This window comes from Eurosta solidaginis, unplaced genomic scaffold (genome assembly GCF_040869045.1).
Source record: "Eurosta solidaginis isolate ZX-2024a unplaced genomic scaffold, ASM4086904v1 ctg00001675.1, whole genome shotgun sequence".
Taxonomy (NCBI): Eukaryota; Metazoa; Arthropoda; class Insecta; order Diptera; family Tephritidae; genus Eurosta; species Eurosta solidaginis.
The window spans coordinates 1-15,286 of record NW_027137231.1 but is presented as its reverse complement, the minus strand read 5'-3'; the positions used below and the strand labels follow the sequence as shown (position 1 = coordinate 15,286).

At 34.0% G+C, this 15,286-nt stretch overlaps 1 protein-coding gene across 1 annotated transcript in view; it reads right to left on the bottom strand.

Annotated features, from left to right (window-relative positions):
• The window catches only part of LOC137236284 (putative nuclease HARBI1), a 44,006-nt gene extending 31,064 nt beyond the window's left edge, over positions 1 to 12,942 (bottom strand). The window contains exon 1 of the mRNA XM_067758833.1: positions 12,393 to 12,942. Coding sequence (XP_067614934.1) covers positions 12,393 to 12,406 — 14 coding nt within the window. The 5' untranslated portion in view covers positions 12,407 to 12,942. The remainder of the gene's footprint in view (positions 1 to 12,392) is intronic.
• Positions 12,943 to 15,286: the final 2,344 nt, after the last annotated feature.

The following is a 15,286-nucleotide window of genomic DNA, read 5'->3' as shown; positions in this document are numbered from 1 at the left end:
TATCGCTCAATTAAAATTGAGTGCTTGGTATTTCTCGCGAGTAAGAAATCGAATTTGCCTACGAATGAATAAACAATCTCTCACAAGATACAACAATTTTCACAAAACTTCTTTTCAAGCGTGGTGATTCGATTTTTCGGTATCGATCGTTATTTGCGAGCGTCCACTGCAAAACTCAAATATTTTCTCGTTTTAAAAAGATCGATCGCGCGATCGATCACGAGCGTTCGTTTGAAAATCAATATAATGTGTAAAATAAACAATCTTTTAAATAATGGTGATGCAATATATTTGAGTTTGCCCTTGATAAGTTGAATGAAAAGAATATCTTTTTTTATAAGTAATATGTGAAAAATTGAATTAATTAATTTTTAGATAAATTGTAAATAAATTAAACAATTTTTTTTTAAATGTTCTCATACATTAAGCCATAAAGGGTTATCCCCTCTTAACACAAAGAAAAGTTACTATTTTTGTAATAAGCATTTAACAAAACTGAACAATTTACTTGAATTTATTTCTAATTTATATGTATTGCGATCGTCTAGAGGAGTAGGTCCCAAGTACATACAAAATTATCAGTAATGAGAAATTATACAAATGCATATACATATGTACATTGGGGTGGGTTTTGTTATAATGAAAAAGTTTTTCAAGGCATCTAAAAATATAGCCGTATAAAATTTCAAATATTTATTTGTTGTTTTATGTTCAGAATAGTCTCATATGGACCTTATTTTTTCTATACAAATATAAAAAGTGTGGGTTAGTCCCGGGCAAAGCAATATCAAAAAGAGTTGTCTCAATTATACCTACATAGTTAGTTAGGGTAGTTTCGCAAACAATCTAAGGGTATTTCTGCGATGAAAAACTTAGACCCTGGGCCAATCGCATGAAAAAGTAAAATTTTGACAAACCCAAGGAAAATTTTGATACTTATCGTGGTGAATACGAACGTCAGATGTTTCCCTAGCCAATGAGCCTAGGTAAAATATTGATAATCGCTAGGTAAAATTTGACAATTACTTTTGTGTGCTCGTGATATATTTTGTTTCAGAAATGCAAAAAATAATAGCTTTTCAAGCAACAACATCTAAATCGAAAATTTTTCACCAAAATGGAAAATTTTTAAACCTCATTTTTCCATTGAGTAAAATGTTATCGATTGACACACAGCCTTATTAGCGAAAATTCATCTGCTGTGCAGTTCCCGTTCGGAGTCCCGCCAATTTGTAGGTAAAATTGAAAAGAAGCACGACGCAAATCGGAAGAGAAGCTCAATATAAATCTCCTCGGAAGTAAATCGAGTCAGGTATTTATTTTTTTTAGCTATTCGGATGTCCTGAACTATTTTTCACTATATCAAATGCAAATAAAATTTGTTTGGCACACCCTAATATACAGATATGCTACCAATGCGAATATGCAAGCATACTTATATGTATGATTCTAATATGTTTTTTTGAAATAAATTTATTTACCTAAAAGGTGGACCAGGGGTGACTCTAGAATGCGTTTGTACAATATGGGTATCAAACGAAAGGTGTTAATGAATATTTTAAAAGGGAGTGGGCCTTAGTTCTATAGGTGGACGCCGTTTCGAAATATCGCCATAAAGGTGGACCAGGGGTGACTCTAGAATGTGTTTGTACGATATGGGTATCAAATTAAAGGTATTAATGAGGGTTTTAAAAGGGAGTGGGCCTTAGTTCTATAGGTGGACGCCTTTTCGAGATATCGCCATAAAGGTGGACCAGTGGTGACTCTAGAATATGTTTGTACGATATGGGTATCAAATGAAAGGTGTTAATGAGTATTTTTAAAAGGGAGTGGGCCTTCGTTCTATAGGTGGTCGCCTTTTCGAGATATCGCCATAAAGGTGGACCAGTGGTGACTCTAGAATATGTTTGTACGATATGGGTATCAAATGAAAGGTGTTAATGAGTATTTTTAAAAGGGAGTGGGCCTTCGTTCTATAGGTGGTCGCCTTTTCGAGATATCGCCATAAAGGTGGACCAGGGGTGACTCTAGAATGTGTTTGTACAATTATTGGTATCAAATTAAGGGTATTAATGAGAGTTTTAAAAGGGAGTGGTGGTAGTTGTATATGTGAAGGCGTTTTCCAGATATCGACCAAAATGTGGACCAGGGTGACCCAGAACATCATCTGTTGGATACCGCTAATTTATTTATATATGTAATACCTGCCAAGATTTCAAGGGTTTTTTATTTCGCGCTGCAGAGCTTTTTCATATTCTTCTACTTAATATGGTAGGTATCACAGCCATTTTACAAATTTTTTTCTAAAGTTATATTTCGCGTCAATGAACCAATCCAATTACCATGTTTCATCCCTTCTTTCGTATTTGGTATAGAATTATGGTATTTTTTTCATTTTTCGTAATTTTCGATATCGAAAAAGTGGGCGTGGTCATTGTCGGATTTCGTTCATTTTTTATACCAAGATAAAGTGAGTTCAGATAAGTACGTGAACTAAGTTCAGTAAAGATATGTCGATTTTTGCTCAAGTTATCGTGTTAACGGCCATGCGGAAGGACAGACGGACGACTGTGTATAAAAACTGGGCGTGGCTTCAATCGATTTCGCCCATTTTCACAGAAAACAATTAACGTCATAAAATCTATGACCCTACAAATTTTCAAAAGGATTGGTAAATTTTTGTTCGACTTATGGAATTAAAAGTATTCTAGACAAATTAAATGAAAAAGGGCGGAGCCACGCCCATTTTGAAATTTTCTTTTATTTTTGTATTTTGTTGCACCATATCATTACTGGAGTTGAATGTTGACATAATTTACTTATATACTGTAAAGATATTAAATTTTTTGTTAAAATTGTACTTTAAAAAAAATTTTTTTTTAAAGTGGGCGTGGTCCTTCTCCGATTTTGCTAATTTTTATTGAGCGTACATATAATATTTGGAGTAACGTTCCTGCCAAATTTCATCATGATATCTTCAACGACTGCCAAATTACAGCTTGCAAAAGTTTTAAATTACCTTCTTTTAAAAGTGGGCGGTGCCACGCCCATTGTCCAAAATTTTATGAATTTTCTATTTTGCGTCATAAGTTCAACACACCTACCAAGTTTCATCGCTTTATCTGTCTTTGGTAATGAATTATTGCACTTTTTGGGTTTTTCGAAATTTTCGATATCGAAAAAGTGTTCCTGGTTATAGTCCGATATCGTTCATTTTAAATAGCGATCTGAGATGAGTGCTCAGGAACCTACATACCAAATTTCATCAAGATACCTCAAAATTTACTCAAGTTATCGTGTTAACGGACGGACGGACGGACGGACATGGCTCAATCAAATTTTTTTTCGATCCTGATGATTTTGATATATGGAAGTCTATATCTATACCGATTTCTTTATACCTGTACAACCAACCGTTATCCAATCAAACTTAATATACTCTGTGAGCTCTGCTCAACAGAGTATAAAAATATGAATTCAAAGAAAATATAAAATATTTAAAAGAGATTCATGCGATGTAGTAAAACTTGAATAGAACTTTTAGAAATTTACTTTTTCCAGTAAAATATTATTGAGCTTAATCATAAGTAAATCATTTATTGTGTTACTGCTTAATCTGGAGCGCTGCTTAGTGAGAATTGTAGATAACGCACTAAATCCGCTCTCAACGGAAACTTGACTTGACGGAACAGCTAAAATGACTTCAGCCAGCTTATACTAGTGGTGGGATTATTTTCGAATTATATCCGAATAAACGTTATTCGAATAAACGAATAAATTTATTCGTTTCAAATAATCCGGATAATATTTATTCGGATTTTTTATTCGTTTATCCGGATAGTACTATCCGGATAATTTTTATTCGGATAATACTATCCGGATAGTACTATCCGGATAGTGCGCACTATCCGGATACTTGGAATAGTAAAATAAAAGACATTGCGTTTATGTACGCTTGTGCAGATGAGCATGCATATATATTTATACGTGCATATATTTATGTGTGTATAGATGCATATATGCATATATTTTTGTTTGTTTGGGGTTGCTTTGTTAATATTCATTTATTTAGTTACATATATTTACGTAACCAAAGTTGTGCTTGAGGCTTAAGCTAGAAATAGTTATCGGGGTCGTTTACAACTGTACTGATCATAGAACTTTGCTTATTAGTAAACAGGTGTGGAAATGGTAATATGGTAGGGATTTTTGTTTCCCATATACATACATATATACATATGTATGTATGTAAGTTGTATGGAAAATGTTTGTTTTGATATCGTTTGGTTTGTATAAACATCTAATTGGTCACCATTAAAAAAATAAGTTTACATGTCATTGTCAACATTTTTTGCGAAGTCTGATGGATCAAAAGTTATTTAAGGTCAATGTTAACTTAATGAAAACTTTTGAAAAAATTTCCTAAAATAAAGTTTGAAGCAATCAATTTTAAACGTAACAAAATTCTAGTGGAATTAGTGACTAGTTTCAAAAACGGCTGTCTGTCTGTTTTTGCCGCTCCTTAAAATTTTGATTGTCCTTGAACGCGTTAAACGCTGTAATATAAATACCCAAATGTGCATATAAGCATATTCTAACATATGTACATGTTGTATTCTTGCAGATTCCTTTGAAATTAGATTCATATACAAGTGCATGTGGGTATCTCTATGTGTATGTATATGTATTCAAGAAAATGCGCAAAGGGTGATATGAAATAAGAGTCCCACCTACTTTTACGGTTAGTGTGGGTATTATGTTTATTTTTTTTATTTAATTTTGTTGATGCTTGGACTAGCTGAGTATTTTTGCTTGCGAATGAAATTCTTTTCTTTTAAATCTTTTGGTTGTTGCAATACTTTTATGTGGGCATACTCGTGTATTCTACCTACTACTGACTGACCTAACTACTGCTACTGACTGATCACAGTCCTACAACCGGAAATACATACGTGTAGGTAATTCTAAAATAAATTTGCATATACATAGATGGAAATATTCAGGCAAACTTTTCCTTCGGTTTTTAGTTGTGGATTTTTAATCGATTATGTATATGTTCTTTGTCTTTCTTTAAATGCCGCGCTTGGAAATTTCGTTAACAATAAATATTAACCAGCATTGTCCTTTTATATCCTGCATCGCATTGTTTATATGTACATAAGTATGTACGTATTTCATGGAATAGAATAGAAAACTTTAACTGCTACTGAGTGACCTAACTACGAACGTTACAGCAGATCGCTTAAAAAAAAGATGCGTAAAGTAAAAGAGTTTTACACCTCAAGCAAGAACGTTCTGTTGATCCAAGCATAAATCAAGACATTTAAAAAATTACAATGCCCAGAAGCAAAGTTTGGCAACATTTTACAATCGTGGAAAACACTGGTGAAGCCGCCTGCAATTATTGTAATGCTGTGCTAAAACACATGGGATCCACTACTGGTTTATGGAACCATTATAACTTCAAGCACAAACTCAGTTTTGGAGTTGATTATCAGCAAGCAACTTCAAGCAGCAATGCTACTGATGATTTTAGAGAAATTTTGCCACCAAACCGGAAACGGCAGTCACGAGTTAGTACATCAATCAGCAATTCCTGCAATATCAGTCAAGACCGGCAGGAACTGATAACACAGGCGTTAACGAAAATGTTGACATTGGATATGCTGCCGACGTCGTTTGTTGAAAATGAAGGATTTAGGTCCTTAATGAGTACTTTGGAGCCAAGCTACAAAGTTCCTTGTCGGAAAACTATTCGGAAACGAATTGAAGCTCTGTACTTTGACGAATTAGCCAAAGCTAAAGATATCATTGGCAAGGTTAATGCATATATAGCCCTAACCACAGATGGTTGGACTTCAAGGGCGTTAGATTCCTACGTCACAATAACAGGTTAGTTGTCTACAATATATCTATTTATGGTTGGCTTGCGGCCAGTCTTATGTAAATAATTTTTTTCATGCGTGGCATTTTTTCGAGCGTTCTAAGAGTTATGCCAAAAAATAATTTCTTAAAATAAAATTTTTTATATTTTAATTGAAAAACTCTTTTGGAAAAATAAAAATTTATATTATATATACATTTTTTTTATAAAAATATTTGTCTGTAGCGCATTATTTTGATTCTGATTGGATCCTACATTCAATGAATTTGAAAACAGATGAATTGGGTTCAAGTCACACATCGGAAAACTTGCACAACTTTCTTCTGGACTCCATAGAGGAATGGGGAATTTCCGGAAGAATATCAGCTGTAGTGCACGATAATGCAAAAAATGTGACAAACGCGGTTCGGAATTTGCAAAGCAAGGAAATAGGCAACGTGGCTTGTGCAGCACATACGCTGCAGTTAAGCATTAAAAAAGCCATGGAGATGGAAGACTGTAGCAACCTCTTAAAAAAGGCATCAAATTTAGTAAGTGCCTTCAACCATTCATCTAAAAGAACTGCAGCACTAGAGAAACACCTTGAGCAACTTGGAAAACCCGCACTGTCTCTAATACAAAGTTGCCCCCCAAGATGGAATTCCAGTTTTTATATGGTCGAGCGGTTAATAAACCTGAGACCATCATTGGAAGCAGTGCTCGCAGATAGAGAATTTTTTGATGGTCGAACGGCCCAAAAAATGGAAGTTTTTGAGGGCGAATGGCTGAAGCTAATTGACGTCTGTAATTTGTTGCAGCCTTTAGAGAAAGCAACAACTGTGTTGTGCTCTGAAGCTATTATAACAATATCCTTAGTTCAGCCAATTATAAATAGTTTAGTATACAAACACCTCAGACCGAACTGCAATGATTCCAGTTTTGTAATGGATATCAAAAACAAAATTTCCGATGACTTGGTTCAACGGTTTGGGCTTTATACAACGTTGGAAACACGATCCGTCGAACCATGTCACATCGCATCATTCTTAGATCCGCGATATAAGAATTTACTTTTTGAAAGTTCAGAGGAGTTCAGAGCGAAGATATGTGCAACGGCAAAAGAACTATATAAATCCGGCATAAACACGCCGTCAACTTCGGTCGCTCAGGATGCACCAACAGTGATGGATATACTTCTTTGTGGCGACAACATAAATGAAATGCAGGATGAGTACGAAAGATGTATTTCAGAGCCTCAGATAAACCACAATTTAGAGGCAAGAATTTGGTGGAAGGATCATGAAAAGCAATATCGCTTACTTTCTATGCTGGCAAAGAAATATCTTGCCATACCAGCTACTTCAGCAAGTTCCGAGCGAGTTTTCTCAAGTGCTGGTAATATTGTTAAGCCTTAAAGAAGTAAACTTAAACCATATCTTGTATCAGCTTTAATATTTTTACACCAAAATAAGAAAAGTTAAATATTTACACAGATTTTAGAACTAAGTCATCATCTACATATATATAAATAAGAAAATCAACTTTATGTGACACTGAAATGAATAATTAAGCAAAGATTGTTTTTATTGTAAGTATGTATATAAAAGAAATAAATAAATAAAATTTTATCATGAAATTAAAAAAAATTGTTCACTTTGAAGGGCAAAGGTTAAGGTTTTTTGCTTTTTGAATGTCTTATAACTCGAAAAAAGCCTCAAAATACTACTGATTATTTGTGATAAGTGATTTGTCTTCTGTTCAATACGGAGTATAGGCACCCACACCATCAACAAAAAGAAGATGGTATCCTCATTTTATACTTTCCATTGTTTCGTTTTTTATTTATGAATAAGTTACGCGATGCAGGATATAAAAGGACAATGCTGGTTAATATTTATTGTTAACGAAATTTCCAAGCGCGGCATTTAAAGAAAGACAAAGAACATATACATAATCGATTAAAAATCCACAACTAAAAACCGAAGGACAAGTTTGCCTGAATATTTCCATCTATGTATATGCAAATTTATTTTAGAATTACCTACACGTATGTATTTCCGGTTGTAGGACTGTGATCAGTCAGTAGCAGTAGTTAGGTCAGTCAGTAGCAGGTAGAATACACGAGTATGCCCACATAAAAGTTTTGCAACAACCAAAAGATTTAAAAGAAAAGAATTTCATTCGCAAGCAAAAATACTCAGCTAGTCCAAGCATCAACAAAATTAAATAAAAAAAATAAACATAATACCCACACTAACCGTAAAAGTAGGTGGGACTCTTATTTCATATCACCCTTTGCGCATTTTCTTGAATACATATACATACACATAGAGATACCCACATGCACTTGTATATGAATCTAATTTCAAAGGAATCTGCAAGAATACAACATGTACATATGTTAGAATATGCTTATATGCACATTTGGGTATTTATATTACAGCGTTTAACGCGTTCAAGGACAATCAAAATTTTAAGGAGCGGCAAAAACAGACAGACAGCCGTTTTTGAAACTAGTCACTAATTCCACTAGAATTTTGTTACGTTTAAAATTGATTGCTTCAAACTTTATTTTAGGAAATTTTTTCAAAAGTTTTCATTAAGTTAAAATTGACCTTAAATAACTTTTGATCCATCAGACTTCGCAAAAAATGTTGACAATTACATGTAAACTTATTTTTTTAATGGTGACCAATTAGATGTTTATACAAACCAAACGATATCAAAACAAACATTTTCCATACAACTTACATACATACATATGTATATATGTATGTATATGGGAAACAAAAATCCCTACCATATTGCCATTTCCACACCTGTTTACTAATAAACAAAGTTCTATGATCAGTACAGTTGTAAACGACCCCGATAACTATTTCTAGCTTAAGCCTCAATCACAACTTTGGTTACGTAAATATATGTAACTAAATAAATGAATATTAACAAAGCAGCCCCAAACAAACAAAAATATATGCATATATGCATCTATACACACATAAATATATGTACGTATAAATATATATGCATGCTCATCTGCACAAGCGATGAGCGTAACATAAACGCAATATCTTTTATTTTACTATTCCAAGTATCCGGATAGTGCGCACTATCCGGATAGTACTATCCGAATAAAAATTTTCCGGATAGTACTATCCGGATAAACGAATAAAAAATCCGAATAAATATTATTCGGATTACGAATACCTGGCGAATAAAAGAGTTTATTATTCGGATAATTTTTATTCGGATAGTCCCACCCCTAGCTTATACAAATCCTTTTCTTTTGTGGACAGATTTTTCCAATAATCAAGTATATTAGCCGCAAAAGGCTTCATTTCGCCGTATGCTAAATTATCGAGCTTTTGGCGGATACTAGCATTGCGTTCAGTTGTCAATGTGCACCTGGTCATGATGTTGAACTCCTCTTCTAAAATACTGTAGGGATCATTAAGCAAACCTAGCGCAGTATCTTCTGATGAATTTCTTTCGTTAGGCGAATTGCATTCTCCATTCAAGGAATTAAGGCTTGCGTTTGTTCGTAATATATGCACCTGAGGAAATGACAATTTTCAAACAAAAGCACATAGTTAGATTTTTTACACATACCACTGCACTTTTCTTCTGCTCATCAGTCATATACGGTGAATCTAAGAAGTTAAGTCTTGGATCGAGGTATATACCAGCAAGGAGTGCGATGTTGTTCATCAATATTTCTTTTCTCTTTTCCATAGATTTTAACAGTTTGGCAGCAAAAGCATTTCCAGTCATTCTTTTTAATTTGACTTCACATATTAGCCAATCTCTGCAGAAATCACCAATGATGTATTGCTCAGTTTGAAGTTGCTTTGTACATTGCGCCATTGGTTTGAATGCATCGGCAAAGCTTTCCACAAAGCTCCAATCAATTTCAGTATCAATAGGAAACTCGATCTCGTTCCTATTTATGTGATCTTTTAAACTCAACAGGGACTCCATCATTTGGTTGAGTTCCAGCGGGTGATGTTGTCCAGAGGTGGCATACGTATGTCCGCAGTGTTACGACCACGCCTAATGCTCGCCCTTAGGAGTTTCACAATTTTTCTGCAATCTTCTAATTTTCCTTGCATATGCTTGAAGAAATCATGAGCTGCAAGTTGAATTGTATGCGCATCACATCTAACTATGGCCAGCAGTGAATTTAAGCGATCGTGTAACTGATTCGCAGTCGTCATCCTCGTTTTCTGAAGGAACCTCCAACTCATCATTTTGCAAGTCTGACATTTCCTGCTGGAGTAGTTGGGAGGCTTTTATCATGTTTGTCAGTTCAATTTGATATTCCCGTAGGCATTTTAATATTTCCTCTTTTAAGAAATATGCCGTATGCCTCTTTTTCAAGTGTATCATACCAATAGTGTTTATCACAATTTTAAAATCTTTGGTGTATTGAATATTTATACCCAATATACTTTTTCCCATTCTTGTAGCAATATCAATCTTTAAACAACATTTTCTTGGAAAAGTTTTGTTTCAAAATATTTTTTATGTTATCTGCGATAAGGTTCACGTGTTCAACGATATTTTTAGAATTCAAATTTAAGTTAAACTTTTTTTCATAGGGTGCAATCATTTGCTTAAGATATAGTTCGTCGTTGAAAATTCGAAAGGGTATGTTTTTTACAGTTACCAGTCCAACACAACATTTTATAAACTCGGTTTTATTTAATTTTACACGACTTGAGTCCTTACTTGCACTTGTGGATGGTTCCACTTCACCAAAGCTATGTTTATGTATGGACTCGTAGTGTCTTTTAATGTTTCCTAATATATGCCCTTTAAGTTTTTTTTCGCATAAAAGGCATTTTGACAAATTGGTATCTTTATTAAAGGCCACAAGTTTTGCCTTGTCAATATTCCACGTTTTCCCCATCTTTTTTTTTATTAATATAATACTAATAAGATTAAAAACAATCTACCACGTATATATAACTTTTTTTCGACTGATTAAACTCAAGTTTTTGCATTCGCACCCTAGGAAGAACAATCGCGATTGCTCAAAAACTCGATCTCTCACGATAAATGCTAAGTTCAACGAACGTTCGTTAAAATATTTTTCGTAGTTGAGAGACCGCAGGCAATACACATCGAAAACGAACGAGCGTACAAAGCGATCGATCGCGGCAGAAAGGCTGGTGTGAAAAGTTGTTTATCTAATCTCTCAAAAACGAAAAAGGTATACATATTTTGTTTTGGAATCGTTCGTCCTTATAAGTATTTATCGCGAGAAATCGGGAACGTAAAATGAGATAATACGAGAAAATCATGTTTTTGAGCAATCGCGATCGAATTTTTGCGCACCCTGTAATATCTTCAACGACTGCCAAATTACAGCTTGCAAAACTTTTACATTACCTTCTTTTAAAAGTGGGCGGTGCCACGCCCATTGTCCAAAATTTTACCAATTTTCTCTTCTGCGTCATAAGGTAAACTCATCTTCCAAGTTTCATCGCTTTATCCGTCTTTGGTAATGAATTATCGCACTTTTTCTGTTTTTGGAAATTTTCGATATCGAAAAAGTTGGCGTGGTTATAGTCCGATTTCGTTCATTTCAAATAGCTATCTGAGATGAATGCCCAGGAACTTACATACCAAATTTCATTAAGATACCTCAAAATTTACTCAAGTTATCGTGTTTAGGGACAGACCGGTCCGGCCGGCACTTCCACTTTTATCAATAAGTGGTTTTAAATTTTGGCAGGCACACGGTAAAAACTTTGACCCCAAATCTGAAATATTTTGGCCAAATTTTGTTTAAATATAGATTATAACGGTCTTGACTATCTTTCTCCTCCTCATTGTAAATTGAATGCTTCTGCTGTAGCTGTTGAGTTGAGTGAGTACGTTTTCAATTTCTTCCGTTTTTACAATGGCAAATAAGTCATATACATACACACTTTGTAAGTAAAACACTTTAAACGAAAATCGGTTCGGATGTATACATTTAGATAAGATTAAGTAATTTATAATAAAAAATTAGTAAAATATTGCTAGACTTCTCGCTAACTATGCAAGGAAATATTTTTGGGACACCGGTGTCGCATATGCGTGAAAGGGTTAAAAATACGGTCATATTGTACACGTCTCTTAACGTGAACTTAATACCTCAATTCAACTGTACAAATATAGAAACGAGCAATTAAGTAAAATTATATTTGTTACTTTGGTATATCAAAAGCTATTTGTTTAACTGATTTAGAATTTGTATTACGCTTGACGCATTAACCATTTTGGCAGGCACACGGTAAAAACTTTGAGTCTAAATCTGGACGTATAATCAAACCAAATTTTCATGTTGTTTTATTTGGAGCTTTTCGGCCGGTTTATCTCAATAAAATCTACTTTTTTATTTCAATCAACGCGTTTCGATGCATATTCGCATCTTCATCAGGCTTCTAATTTATTTTTTAGAAAATACGAAAAACAAAGTTATTAAATGCAGGCAAATTAATATGTTACATATAAAACTGATTTTACATTTCACTAAACTTACATTATTGACAACATTAAATTCGTCTAGTTGTTGAGCACATATAAACATATATACACATAACATTAACAAACAGATACATTTTGTAAAAAAAACTAAACCGCACAACACGTCTTTATTCGTCAATCTTTTGCATTGACTGTGATCGTTGTAGCATAAGCGCACTTTATGTTGTCGACGTCTTCTTTGAAGTTCATCGCTGTATGTATTTGTTGCTGTATGCGCAACCCTTCTAATGTCATCCTTCTTCTGATTCTGTTCTCCACGTCTAATACTTTTGTTTCATCAAAATTGGCTGTGTGTTTACTTTCCGTCAGGTGTTGTGATAGTGCCGTGGAACTTTTTTTGTTTTTAGCATCTTGCTTATGCTCGTATATTCTCGTCCCTAACGATCTTTTCGTTGTTCCAATGTACACTTTACTGCATTTTCCTCCTTCTTTCCCATTGCACTTTATTTCATATACTACATTGTGTAGTTGTTCCTTGTGAATTTTGTCCTTTGTTCTTGTATAAACGTTTTGGATTGTGTGATGTGGTTTGTGTGCATATCCAATATTGGTATTTTTTATTATCTTCCTCAAAGTGTTGGTGTCCGTTATCTTTGTATATATGTAAGTCCGATGTATATTTTCTTATTGTTTTCGTTTACTTTTGCATTATCAATTTTAAGTTTAGTTTTGTTTCTTGCTGTTGTTTTTAGTGCGTCGATTACATTATTAGGGTACCCATTATTTCTTAGTATGTTTTTTATTTGCACCTCGTTGTCTTTCATGAACTCCTGATCACTCAAGGAGTAAACTTTATTTATAAAGTTAATAGCCGTATTCCTTTTTTGAGTCCATGGGTGATTTGATTGAAAATGTATCATTCTTGATGATGCTACGGCTTTTTTGTACCAGTTGATTTTTATATTGTTATCTGGACAATTGTGAATCTCCACATCTAAAAAAGCTAATTTCCTGGACTTTTCTGTTTCGAGGGTGAATTGAATTTTCGTATGTTGTCCATTGAATGTTTTTAGAATTTCTTCCACGTCTTTAATCTTAACTATAGCGAAGATATCATCTACATATTTGGTTATGTATTTGATATGTATGTCTTTGGATCTCAGTTCCGTGAGGCTGTCGTCTATAATTTTATCTAAAACTATGTCAGCTATAGTCGGTGACAAGGGATTGCCCATCGGCATGCCATACATTTGCTGGTAGTACGTTTCATCGTATAAAAAGTAATTATTTTCTCTCAAACAGAACTCTAAAATTTTAAGAAACTGGGTTTTGGGTATTTTGGTTTGTGGTTGGAGAATTGGCCACTTCTTCATTATTGTGGCAATTGCCAGGTGTATCGGTAGGTTGGTAAAAAGAGATACAACGTCTAGTGATATAAGGATTTCATCTTTATCAATGACTGTATTCCTTAGGTGGTCTTTTAGTTGCAGAGAATTTTGTATGTTGTATTCTTCGGATACAATATTTTTTAGGATCTTTCCTATGAATTTTGATAACTTCGAGCATGGTACATTTAACGACGAGGATATCGGTCGAAGTGGAGTGTGCTCTTTATGCACTTTTGGTAACCCGTATAGTCTTGGTGCTCCAACGACTGGACATGCCAAATATTGCTTTTCCTTCTGATTTATATTTCGGGCTTGGTAGAGGTCATTTACAATTTTGTTGTTCTTTCTTAAAAGAGTTTGTGTGGGGTCAGTTTTAATAGTTTTGTATGTGGTTTTGTCGCTCAGTAGGTCTTTCATTTTTCCCTTGTAGTCAGATCTGTACATCATGACTGTCTTATTACCTTTGTCTGCATTTGTAATTATGATAGATTCTTGGTGCCGCTTTATGAATTGTTTGGTTTTTTCGTATATTTTAAGAATGAATTTTTCTTTGGGGCTGTTTTTAGCTTGTTTTTATACGTATTAACCCTCGTTGCGAACTTGCATCTAACCATGTCTTTTTCTTTGTCATTTTCTATTGTTTGTATACCTTGTTCGATGTCTGCTATGAGGTGTATGGGGGAAAAACTTTTTCCAGAAATTGGGAGAGCGAATTTATTTCCTAGGGAGAGTAACCACTGGCACTCTACTGGAATCTCTATTTTGGTTTTATTCATAAACCACTCTTCGTTGTATTTTAGGTCAAATTTCTCAAAATGGTCTCTTACCGATTTTTGCAGTTTTCTATTAAGATTCTCTTCTGTTTTCCTTTTCATATCCTTTAAAAATCTGTTTTGGGTATCCACTACTGAGGTAAATTCATTTTCTTCTAAAATTTCGTATAACCTTTGCCTAATATTTCTTATCTCGTCATTCGCGGTTTTAACCCTCGAAACAGAAAAGTCCAGGAAATTAGCTTTTTTAGATGTGGAGATTCACAATTCTCCAGATAACAATATAAAAATCAACTGGTACAAAAAAGCCGTAGCATCATCAAGAATGATACATTTTCAATCAAACCACCCATAGACTCAAAAAAGGAATACGGCTATTAACTTTATAAATAAAGTTTACTCCTTGAGTGATCAGGAGTTCATGAAAGACATCGAGGTGCAAATAAAAAACATACTAAGAAATAATGGGTACCCTAATAATGTAATCGACGCACTAACAACAACAGCAAGAAACAAAACTAAACTTAAAATTGATAATGCACAAGTAAACGAAAACAATAAGAAAATATACATCGGACTTACATATATACCAAAGCTAACGGACAACACTTTGAGGAAGATAATAAAAAATACCAAGATTGGATATGCACACAAACCACATCACACAATCCAAAACGTTTATACAAGAACAAAGGACAAAATTCACAAGGAACAACTACACAATGTAGTCATTGTACTCATTCAGTCTATGTCTGGTTCTCATTGACCTTCCAGTTTAACCTAACCTA